The 12,229-nt window shown below is 46.4% G+C and overlaps 1 protein-coding gene across 1 annotated transcript in view; it reads right to left on the reverse strand.

Annotated features, from left to right (window-relative positions):
- The window catches only part of KALRN (kalirin RhoGEF kinase), a 515,818-nt gene that overhangs the window by 10,190 nt on the left and 493,399 nt on the right, over positions 1-12,229 (reverse strand). The window contains exons 53-54 of the mRNA XM_062579292.1: positions 3,033-3,060; positions 2,033-2,204 (exon numbers count right to left, since the gene is read on the reverse strand). Of these exons, the coding sequence (XP_062435276.1) occupies positions 2,033-2,204; positions 3,033-3,060 (200 nt within the window). The remainder of the gene's footprint in view (positions 1-2,032; positions 2,205-3,032; positions 3,061-12,229) is intronic.

The following is a 12,229-nucleotide window of genomic DNA, read 5'->3' on the forward strand; positions in this document are numbered from 1 at the left end:
TTTAATGAAACTCTGAGTAGAATGGTCCCAGTGGGACCCTACAGGGTAGATCTATTTGTCTGCTGTGGCCTCGAAGGGAGATGGGCAATGATCACTAAAGCAGCAAGAGCTGCTGAAGTCCAAAAGCTGAATATTTACTGTGCTTGTCCAGAGCAGAATCTTAGACGCCACACATCTGGAAAGGTTTCCCCAGGCAACTTTTCTTTTTTTTTTTTTTTTTTTAATCTGAGGAAGTGCTGAGCTGCTGCACATTTGCAGCAAGTCCAAAGCACGCAGGACAAACTGGACTTCCTGCAGATGCATCGACCAGTTGCGCAGTGCGGGGTGCCTGACATTTCTGGAAAGCTTCAGTGCAGCATGCAATCTAAGGCAGCTGCCAGCCCCCACCAGTCAGAAGACTGGACTATCCAACAACAGCGAGGGATAAGGAACATCAGTGCCAAGGTCTTGAAAGACACTAAATATCTGGGTCAATCTGAGCAAACAAACAGCTCTGCTGAATCCAGTGAATTTATAGCAGGGCTGTACATAGTCTGCTAGGTTTGCACCCTGCAGTCTGCAATACGCAGTTTAAGAGACTTGGCTTGAATTAAAGGATTTTGCTTGTGTAACTGCTCTAACTATACTGGAGATCCAGCTTACAGCTAACAATAAATTCCCTTGATGGCAAAACTAGACTAGTTCTTGAATGCATAAGCTGTTGCAAACTGCAAAAGGACACCTTTGCTGGTGTAACTGCAAAGACATTGGGGCTTTTGCTGGCCTGACTATGCTGGTTTAGAAACAGGATCGAAATATCCCCTCCCCCCATAGGCCAGGCACACATGCCAGTAAGACTTGTAAGACAGACACTGATCTGTTGGGGTTTGGCAGGCAGTGCCTTCAGTGAAAAAAAAATAATAACAAAACAATACAAGTGCTGATAATGCACACAGAGAGTGAATGCAAAGAAAGGCGTGATGTAAAACAGAGGCCCACATGGAAATATCCTCCTGTCCACTCCCAGCTAGAAGCCAGAAGCTATGGGCACTAGCGATCTACTGAGTAATGGCCAAAAAGGCAACTGTGAGTGCCCCAGGCCAGCCTCAGATGCCAATCATCTCTGAGGGAATCTCTTGATCAGGCCTATTTTTTTTTTGTTGAACATAAAAAATTCCTTATTTCTTAGTATTAATTTTTCACTTTCACTGACTTTGTACTCCCTGGATTCATCGCAGCCTGAGACAGAAGTGCTCAAAAGTACACATGAAAGATTGCCTCCTAGAGATTTCCACTCCAATTTTGTTGGCCCAAATAGCTTACATAAGCTACAGATGAGCATCAAGCAGCAGGCTGTCACCTGACCTGAATTCAACTCTCGATCCTTTCAGATTTTCCCAATGTTTATTGTAAAGATGGTTTTCCTCTCCCTTAGCTGAGCTAGCCGCACCATGACAAGCAGTTCTGTGGCCAAGCACAGCCAGATGTTGCTTTCCCAGGAGCACATGTGGGCTGCTTTTGGAACAGCAGCTTTGGATAGCTACATAAGTTACCACCACTACCCAGGCGGTGAGAAAATTTGTAGTGACATGGCTATGCAATTGAAGAATAGCATAAGGCAATGAGGGCTTGCTCTGCTCAACCCGTTTCTATTCAAAGGCAAGCAGGGCATCAAATCAAAGCAGCTAAGCCCCACCAGAGGAGAGGCACTATTAGCCAAAGCTTGAAAATGCATTAATTGCTTCTGGATTGAAGCTGGCTCATGAAATCATGGTCTCCAAGTTGGATCACCATCAGAGCAAGCACACATCTGCCAGCAATGTACCGTGTAGATATATTTCTGTGTCAGCTTGGGAAACTGTAGTGCTACCTGAGCCCCAAACCGTGACCCCCTTCTAGCTGGCATGCGGTGCAGCAATGGGTTGAAACACTAGCCAGACTTAATTAGCTGCATTTCTAATTAGTCTTGTGGCCTGCTTGGGGCCATATTCCAATTTGAGGGCAATGCAACCATCATGACTAGATACTTTGGGATTCAAAGGCAGGACCTTACCAGGACGACACCGTGTAAGTGGCTGTGCTGTTGTCATTGTCAAGGATGTTTTGATCGGGTCCTTTCCAAGTTATAGTTGGCTTTGGCCGTCCACAGACTTTGCACTGCAGCATCACTGTGTCGCCGAGCAAACAGGTGATATCCACTAATGGCACAAGAAACTCTGGAGCCACTGGAGCAAAACACAGTGGGGACACTTCTCTTAATGCACATACCCCATTCAAGTCTAGAGGACACAGTATAGGACCACTTGTGGCTTTCTGTAGAGGGGATTGTGTCAGAGTTAAGCCTTTAAGACCTGGAATCCAAAAGGTTGAGGGCCCTAGGGCCCAGAATATATATCACTGAAATTTCTCCTTCACTAAAAGCCAGATGTTCAGCTCAGCAAAGGAGGTAACAGGGACTGTCTATCTCCAGCTGCTGTGTGGCCCCTCAACACAGCAATGCCTTTTGCTGGCAAGACCAGGCTTGGTGCTTGCTCCTCCCTAGGCACCAGACTGCTTTCAGGAATCACTGCCAGAGGGACCTCAGGGATCATACTGCCACCACCTAAACCTAGCACCCACAGATACACCCAGTATTAGAGTTTTGAGGGTCCCGAACAAAGGCACAGATCCCGGTCACATATGGATAAATTTTACTGATGGGTCATTTTGCTTGGTACAGGCCTTTCCCCCATGGTGTGGGATGCCTGGTCCTTGCCCTGGTGCTTTCTGCTGAAAGTCTGTCTGTGTGCTGGCAGGAAGGTGAGATTTTGTGGAAGGAGATGTGGTGGAGGGCAGATTTGGAAAATTCAACCTCGTGTATATCGCAGGCTCTTTGAGCCAGGGAGCTACAGGAGAACTGCTTTCCCGGGGGAGCACACCAGCCAAAGGAGGCCAGGGAGACTTGTCTTTGCTCTAAAGGATAATGTCTATGAAAAATGCTATCCCATGTGCATAAATCACAGCTGCTGACTTGCCTGTCAACACAAGCAAATACACAGCTGTCTTCAACTCACCTTCTTGAATGAAATTTGGGTTGATTATCTGAAAAATACAAAGAAATAAAAACATTTTTTTTGCAGAGTTACAAGGGGACACTGATCAGTCGGTACAAGCAATCTCTCTAACAACTGGTATACACAGCAAGCTTTAGTGACACCCGAACAGCCAGTGCACAGCTGAAAAGCTAAATGAAAGGTGCAGCTTCTCACACGCTTAAAAAACATACTCTGTATCCACTGCCTGCTGCATCACAGGTAGCAGGCACAAAACCAATGCTGAGGAAGGCGGACCGTGCTGTCTCTTGGTTTAGATGGTAATGCTCAAGTCATTAAATCCTTTCTTTCTGGACCTGGTTGTGCCCCATGGGCCCAGCTCCAGACTCCGGTGACACACCATGTGCATTCGTCGCACACCCAGGAGCATCTCATCTTAACTCGGTTTTGGGGAGACGGCTTTTAACTTCTGTTCAGCTTCAGGTGAAAAGGAGAAACACTATGACAAAAACACTGGCTTCTTTTTGCTTACTGACAAACATCAGTTCTGCAACATCTCACAATCCATCACAACTATTAAAATTTCACACATTGCATTGCATTGCTGGAAAGCTCTACTTTCTAACTTGGACTAGGCCTGGATGACTGTGAGTTATTTTATCTAACTAGTAAAGACTTGAAAATCCACTGTATCATTGTGGCCTGTATATGCCAATTAAATCATCTTAACCCTGGAAGCAGAAGGTGGGGAATACCAAAGAAAATGCTAGTAAGTTCTAAAATGCTACAACAACTCTCTAAATTCATAATGGTGTATAACAGCATACAGACTTTAGTGTCATTAACTGTTTTAATAATCTAATAAAGCTTTGTTATCTAAATTCAAACTAATAAATTGACATCAAGCACCATAAACACCAGTGTCATTTACTGCACAGTAAATGTATCTTTATTACTATCGATTTCAGAGTCATTTTGGAAGGCGTCAAAGAGGCAGTGACCTAATCCATGGCCTGCTAAAGCTGATGTGAGTTTTCTGCAGTGGCTCAGAAACCAGGCCATGAAGCAGAAGCAAGAAACCTTCTAAAAAGTAGATAATCTTCAAGATTCCTATTTATTTTTGGATTTATAAATAATTTTCCCCAATGAATGGTTCAGGGTGCCATTCAGGGAGAAAAGCACTGAAGTATATTTAGCTTCTGTTTGGCTTCATAACCCTCATTCATACCCTCACATGAAGCCTGCTACCAGCACAGAGACCTTGGGGTCTATTTTCCCCAGTCACCACCAGAAAGGCTGAATGAACCAGGCATGGTGTAGACTTCCTGCTCACAAAGATGCATTTTTTTCTACAGAAACATACCTGCCATAAATTCCTTGTTACCTGAGGCTGAGACTATCCTTTTCCTAGCAATAGGAGGAGTTTGAGCCTTCAGAGCTTATCTGTGGAGAACATAAAATCTATTGTACTGGTTGAAACAAGCAATCAATGTGAGTGCTTTACACTCCATGCTCCAGCAATGGGTAAGGGCTGCTATACCTGGGCAAAGCCTGGTTACAGTCCCTGATGGTGTGGCCAGTGAGTCCTTCAGGTCCGTACCTGGAGGGAAAAGCCTGCCTCTTTGGGCTCCCAGATGCTCCCAGGAGAGCTGAGACTACAAATATTTAATTCCCAGAATCCTGGAAAGAGTGAACCTCATTCTACATCCCCAGAGAAAAAGATTCTTTTAGGATTATTGCAATATTTAGGGTTTTTTTGTTTTGTTTTAAAGACCAAGCCCTGACTTCCCAGTGAGAAGACTGAAAGCCCTAATGTGTTCAGCGGATGGTCTGTGCAGGTGAGTGGCCCAGGCTGAGCAGCGAGGTCTGCCAGCCCGTCTGCCCGTAAACCCCGTTAGCTGGGGCTGCGTGTGCCAGCCCACAGTGCCAGGCTTGGTGTCCCACTCCGCTGCCGGCAGCTGGATGTCTGAATGCAAATGCTTTACCTTTGTGCAATCAAAGAGCGAAGCAGGCTGAAAAATCCAGGGGACACCTCAGAGGGCTGGGGTTTCTTCTTGGTAAGAGTCATTGGAAAAGCAGTGTTACATTTGGCAGTGGCTAAGATGGGGTAGTGGGGTGCAAGACGCTTGCTGAGGGATGGGAGCAATGACCAAAACAGGAGCCCCCAGTCCCCATGGGCAGGAAGAACTGCACAAAAGAAAAATAAGGACAGAAGAGGACACTAGATGGAGGAAAACACCTTTCCCTCCCCCCCCCCTCCCCTTCTGTGAATGGAAAAGGGGAGAAAGAGCTTTTTGATGAAGTTGTATCATTCATGTAAAATGGAAAAGGAAGTAAAGTTGTTCCATAGAGAGAAATTTCAATCTAGATAACCATCACATGCCACTTTTCATGTGATGAGACCATCACTCAATGAGACCATCTGTTTATCAGATTAGTAACCAAGGCATTAGCTCATTCGCACCTGTATCTTCACTTTGGTAGTTCTTGTCTTAACTGAAATACACATATCTCCCTTGTGGATCTCCCCTTCCTTCCCTGCAGCACACACTTAATTCCTTTATTATTCTGATTTCTGTCCTTGCAGGAGTAGAGATCAGGAGAAAGAAATGTGCCCAACACTTTATATTTATCCTATAATTCTAAAGGCTTCATTAAAACATACAGCTACAATGATAAATGTAATAGATGTTTCTAGAAATATATAATGCTACACTGTTAATAATTTCCAAGGGGTGATCATACGTAGTAATTGCCTTATCAAAGATTTTTTTATTGGAATACCAAAAAGAAAATTGCTACCACTAGATAATACTGGAAGAGTCTATGGGTAAAATTTACATTTCCTTTGGTAAAGTTTCAATAGTCAATTAATAAAATGCTACCCAGCACCCACACACCCATGTCTAAGCTTCTGCCTGCTGTAAATTTAGCCAAGCATAACAATCTTTTCATAAGGGAATATTTCAAAATTATTTAATACATCACCTAAGTAAGGAAAAGGTCTTTCAACTGCTTCGAAAGGGTGTGCACAGGCCAAATCACAGGCAGAGACGTTCAGAAAGAGTGAATCAAGAGAAAAAGAGTCACTGGCAAAACTTCCAACAGAAGCCAGATCTCCTGACTCGCACCCCAGTTCCCTATTCCTGAAGTATTTTGCTGTCGTTGTCTGCCAACTGTCCAGGTTTGCAGGTTACCGGTAGCTGGCAGGAGCTGACAGACTCAGTTCTGAGTCCTTCTTGGCTAAGTAGAAGACCTTTGGAGATGATTTCCCAAGCATGCATCTCTGGTTTTAGACTTATCACAGCTTTGCACGGCTTGGGCAGATCCCTCAGCTTTGAAGCTGTGTCAGAAAATGAAAGGCTTCAGGATTCAGTGTGCCCCTTCGCTTTGTCCGTGTCCTGGAGAGCCCCGTTGCCTTCGGCCACCTTTTAGGAGCGGAGGGATCCCCTCGGCTGGCAGCAGGCAACAGCGAAGCACCACCTGCCACTTACAGGAAGGTGAAATCAGAGCAGCAGGTCTCCCACCTCCGGCTCTCTGTGAAGAGCATGGTCACAGCCCGCAGGTCTATAGGGGCTGGACAGTATAGAGCAGCTCTTCAGCAAGCCCTTGAGGACACGCCAGCACCACTCAGGTTGCACTTGGTTGGGCCCATTGCTGCGATACAGCACCAGTTGCTCTCACCGGATGGTCCGTGGTCCCTGTGTGAAGGGACCCAAGCAGGACTAGACTGCAGGCTGCTTAGGAGAAGGGGGAGGCGAGAGCCTTGCGCAGCGGCTGCTCTGGGCTGACGCTGGGCTCCTGCACCGGAGCCCTTTGGGTCCCGGAGCCGCCAGCTCTCATGGCCCAAACATCCCATAAACAAGTGGGCAAACGAGATAGGGCGGCCCGACGCCGCTGGGGGTAAAAACGCCCCTGAGTGATGGCAGGGCACACACTGCTTTTTCATGAGCCACAGGCCATCGGCCCAGAGACTCATCAGGCAAAGGGAAGCGATGCCAGCGAGCACGCGGGCCGCGGGGCGGGCGGCAGGCTGAGCGCGGCCGAGCTGTCCGTGTGCTGACGGGGGACATGTGCACCAGGCGATGCAGCCCCCAGCGCGTCTCTCCTCTCCGGGCGCCCACGAGGCTCGCGGGCGGCCGAGGCTGCGCACAGCCGACGCTGGAGATGCTCGCGCTGACAGCAGCCCGGCTCCAAACCAAGGAGACATTTTCTGTGGGAAAGAGGGAAGGGCAAGACGCCCTTCTGCAGCACATTTTTCTCCCCATGCCAAAGCCCTGGCTCACGTGGGGAAGCTCCCGCGCGAGCGGAAAGGTGGCTCTGGAGGCTGATGCCGTCGGCCTGGCTTCTGCTCTGTCATTCCTTTGGCAAACGCTGCACAGCGCTTTGAGATCGCTGGGCGAAGAAAAAACCCAGCGCTGCCGGGTCGCGGCTTTCGTGAAGCTTTTCTCTTCCCTCGGAGAAGCACCGCGAGGCTCAGCCCTGCGATCCCCCTCAGCCGGCGGCTGCGTGAGCAAGGATCGCACAGCCGGGCCCTTCGCCAAACACTTCTGGCCGCGGCAGCAGCGCGAAGGGAAGACATCGGAGGGCCTCCCGCCGCCAAGCGCTTCGGGAGCGAATCCCCGGCAAACGCGGCCTCGGCACGCTCCACGGCTGTTTAGCTCTGCTTCGTCAGAGCCCAGCCGGGCTTGGGAGCAAAAAAAAAAAAAAAAACAAAAAAACCCCAAAAAAACAACAACAACAAAAAAAAAAAAAACAACAAGGAAGGAATTACCCAACGGAAAAACATCTCACAGCTTACATGGGCTCGCTCAGCACTAGATCAACACAAAGCTTCAGGGCTAAAACTTGTTAAGACAGCTCTTCCGTTCCTCAGGTAAGAAACTGTGAGTGAGTTGGGTTTGTTTGGTTTTTTCATTGACTGAAATATCTGTAGCCAAGTCCAGAGCAGATGGAAAATTCTGACACTCCCTCTACAGCCAAAAGAGTTTCTGCTTCTAATACAGTAACAGCTGAGAATGGAAACACCGTGCAAAATGACCGTGGCACGCCACGAAACTAATGGTCTCTGCTCTCGCGATGGGGGGGTCTAGAGCTGATGGAACCGAAAAAGGGGGGATAAGGGAGGAAGAGACAGCGAAATGAAAGGACCTGTTCCGGTTATTCAATAAAAAAAGCCAGAAATAAACTCTGACTTGTCCTTCTCTTGCTTGCGTTGTTCCAGGGCTCAAATCAGGAAATGGGAATCACGCACTGGAATACCTTTGCGGACGTGCGAGGTGCTAAGTGACTTACGAACTAAATGACTTCTTTGTTGTTCGCAAAAACAGGGTCTGGATGTTGTTGCCAAATTCACCCACAGTGCCTACGCCTGCCCCTGAAGGGCCCGTTTGCCAGGCCTCTGGGCTTCTAGCAGCCCTCTGCCATGTTTTTTTGTTTATTTATTTGTTTAAATGAGCAGCACATCTTTAGGGAAAAAGGAGTAATTTGGAAAACGTGACAGTCAGATTCCAGAAAAGCAGCATATATGCTGCATACAGTAACGCATGATTTTGGAGTCCTGGGCCACATGTTTTCTGGTTTGCTTGCTGCTAAGCTTGTATTATAAAGACAGAGGGCAACCAGCCCTTGGAGGTACACTTGCTTTAGTAGCAGCAAACCTGTCCTCCTGCAAAGTGACTCTGAACACCCCAACTTCTTAACAGGAGACTATCTTTAATTTGTACACATGCTCTGTGCCTGGGGGGAAGCGGGGAACCATTCTGCAACGTGAACTCCTATCTTGAAAGGCTCATTTTTGTAGCTGCAAGCTCAGCTGCCTCAGAGGGGCTCCTCCGTTTTGCGAGGATTTGGTTCACCGTCACAAAGACACAGTCATGTCCTCACCACCCTCCCTGGAAGAGGGTTGAGGGCTCCTAGGAAGCCAGACCTACGTGATGGACAGGAGGGCCCATCAGATATCTAGATTTTTCCAATGCCATGTTTCAGCCCCATGTGAAAGGACTGCATCAAAACAGGAGAAAGATTATTTTTCATTGCTCTTCCCATATCAAACAAAACATAGATCTAGAAGACAAATTCTCCGTAATAAAATCCATACTTTATCTAAACAGTAGAGGGCATGTTTACTCCAAGACAAGCAGCTCAGCATTTTGTAAACACTCACAGTATTTCTTGTTCACATGGTTAAATTAAAATACTGATGCATTTGTACATGCTGCTAGTAGAGACAGCGGCATGCTGCTCGCTCCTTCACTAGAAGAAAAAATGTCAATGATTCTCAGAAAGGAAAAAAGGGTTACAGAGGAATTAACCCAACTCTAACTGGTAGAAAATTACTCCCTCCCTTGCCAGTGTCAAGCCCTCTCTGCCAGGTCCTCGTGGCTGGTGTATCTGAACAGCCGTTAAGATTTGCTTCTGGTTTTGAAGGCTACTACATATTCCAGGAAACATGTTGTAGCGCTCTATCCCCTGCCTGCTTATCAAGTAGCTCACTTCTTCCTCTTCCAGAAGCTAAACCAAAGCGCCCATGCTGCCAGCTCAGGAAACTTAATAGCTGATCAGCCAGCTTCCCCACTCTGTATCAGGAATCACTGTCCACTCAGGGGCTGCATGGAAACGGCTCTGCACATGGCAGCTGCCAGAGGGGAATGCTTGGGGCTATCAAGATGTTATTCACACTATAGCTGTGATAAGAGGCCTCTGCCAAGAGTGAGGCTCTCCTGTGCTAAACACACAGACAAACATGTCATGGAAAAAAAAACCCTGCATGTTAAAAGGCTTTCTTATCAATATCGTATAAGAGCAAAGACAGTTATGTTAGATCTGTTTTGGAGATAGAAAAATCAAGGCAGAGAAGCGAAGGCATTTGCTTAAAGTACTTGGGAATTCTTGGCCTGAGCTGAATGTTGATTTGAAGCCAGTGCTGGATCCATCAAGCCAACCACTTGGACTGAGATGGTGCTAACACAGTATTCTTCCTTGGAGTGTATTTCCTAGTGCTTATCTTGCCCTGAGTGTCTCAAAGTAGTTCTTAACATGCTCAACTGTCATAACCAAAAAAAAAAAAAAAAAAAAGATGATAAAGTCCAACTTGTGTACCTTGGCAATACCCCAGCTCACTAACCTAATGATGGCACGTCCACTGAATCAGGATGGGCCTGGATTACATCTCTCCTTTACACAGCTAAGAAACACGAACAAATGCTAGACACTCACTGTCTGTTGTGCATCGATTAGGATTACTTTTAATGCACCACAACTGGAGTAGTGCTGTGCAAATTAGCAGAAAACAACATGCCTGGAGCCAGGTGAGAGATCCAGTCCAAAGTCTGGAACTTAATTAGTGAGCTTTAGGTCAATGAGGTCTTTGGACTGCTCGAAGTACATTAATTTAGACAAGAGAGGTAGCCCAATGGGATTTGTACTGTTGACTTATGACCCTCTCAGTGATACCAAAACCCTGTGACATTATGACACTCCAAATTCTAACACAATCAGTGGTGTCACTGTCCTGGACTCTTGACTTGGGCGTGGATGATGTTCACTGATTCAGATGGGAACCCACCTTCTTCCCGGGAGCAGAGACTGCCTGTCCCTGTGCAATTAGGTACAGATACTTGGAAAGGGAGTCTCTCATCTCTCATAAATATAGGTTACTCCTATTCCTCACGTGGCTACACCTCCTCCTTAAATACCTGCTCCTACACTTTACATGCCTAACAGGTGAGTTTGCACATTTTATTTCCTAAAAACAATACCACAAAACAAAAATAGGAAGAAACCCACATATTTCACTTCAGTCCTTATCCACTCTCATTATACATTGATAAACAAAGAGAAAGAAACAGTCACCAAGAGATGCAACTCTATTCAAAGCTCTGTCAGCACAGTTACAATGAAGAGAAAGTTCTTCAGGGCCAGCATCCCCCGTGCAGGTAAAAAACAAAACAAAACAAATAAAAAACCCAATAATGACATTTTAACTGTTTAAAAGGGTCACTCAAAATTTCAGTTAACTGTTGTCACTATGTATACTCTCAATATTTCTTTCTGTGCATTTCCCCTGAAACAAAACAAAGCCAAAGCACTTCAGTAATCTGAATTCTACTGTACAGATATTCGTTATTTTATAACGAGCAAGTAAAGCTAGACCTGAAAACCACAGTAGCCATGGGACTCCACGGATATTATAACAAGTTCATCAACTTCTGGTGCAGGGAATAGGCTGGAGGTAAAAGACAGCAACACTTCCAAATAATTAATACGGCTGCTTTGCATTTAGAAACTGCTTTCCCTGTTGCAGCACTGAGTGCACATTTGCAGGCAGGATGGGAGGAAGAGGGATGTCAGCGTGCTATGGGTGACAGTCCTATAAGAGAAGCAAAGTGACTTGCCCAAGGTCGTAACAATAGCTACAGGCAACTCCTAAATGACACATAGACGGCCTCATGCAACTTTAAGTATTGGTGGTTCAGCCAGGAGACTGCTCTTCCACCAGCAATCCCAAAGTCTATAAAATCAATCACGAGCTGAGCTAGGTGTGAGAGTAAGGTCTTCCCCATTCTCCAGCGTCCAGTCACGCTGCCTTCAGCTAACCCAGGAGCTTGACAACAGCCCCGCTCTGCTGTGCTATGCTAAATGGAAAAAGAAGAGCCAGACAAGATACTGACTTTCACTACTAAAACAGGTTGGGGGAAGGAGTTTTTAAATAATTACTTAAGGCTAGGATGCCCCTCTAGAAAAACCCTAAAAGCTGAGCTGTTTATTTTTCTGCAAGATGCAAGAACAAACACGGTTTACCCCACCTACTTCATATACACCTCCTCCTAGGGAGACTGAAAATGTACTTGCTTACAGAGGCTCTGACAGTCCTGTGCAGATACTATATGTAGCCACAAACACAATTTTTAAATAGGATAATGCAACGCAGCTCTATAAACACAGATGAAGAACACAGGCACCCAACAGAACAAGGGATAAGTGCTTCTCTTGTGGGCAGGGTCCTTCCGAAAGTACAAGCCAGGGTGAGCCTGCTCAAAGGAGGGCAATGGTGGCAGTAAGCGTTTTTAAAGGACTTGCTTATGTTCCTTGCCCCTCAGTGACAATGCATTAAAACTGGGGCCACACACACTTGGAATACAAGGGAGCCTGCTGGTTAATAGCCAAGGTGGTGGATATCATTGTAGCCCTGCATCTCAATATACTTTCCTCTCTCT

Source organism: Rhea pennata, chromosome 6 (assembly GCF_028389875.1).
Source record: "Rhea pennata isolate bPtePen1 chromosome 6, bPtePen1.pri, whole genome shotgun sequence".
NCBI classification, from domain to species: Eukaryota; Metazoa; Chordata; class Aves; order Rheiformes; family Rheidae; genus Rhea; species Rhea pennata.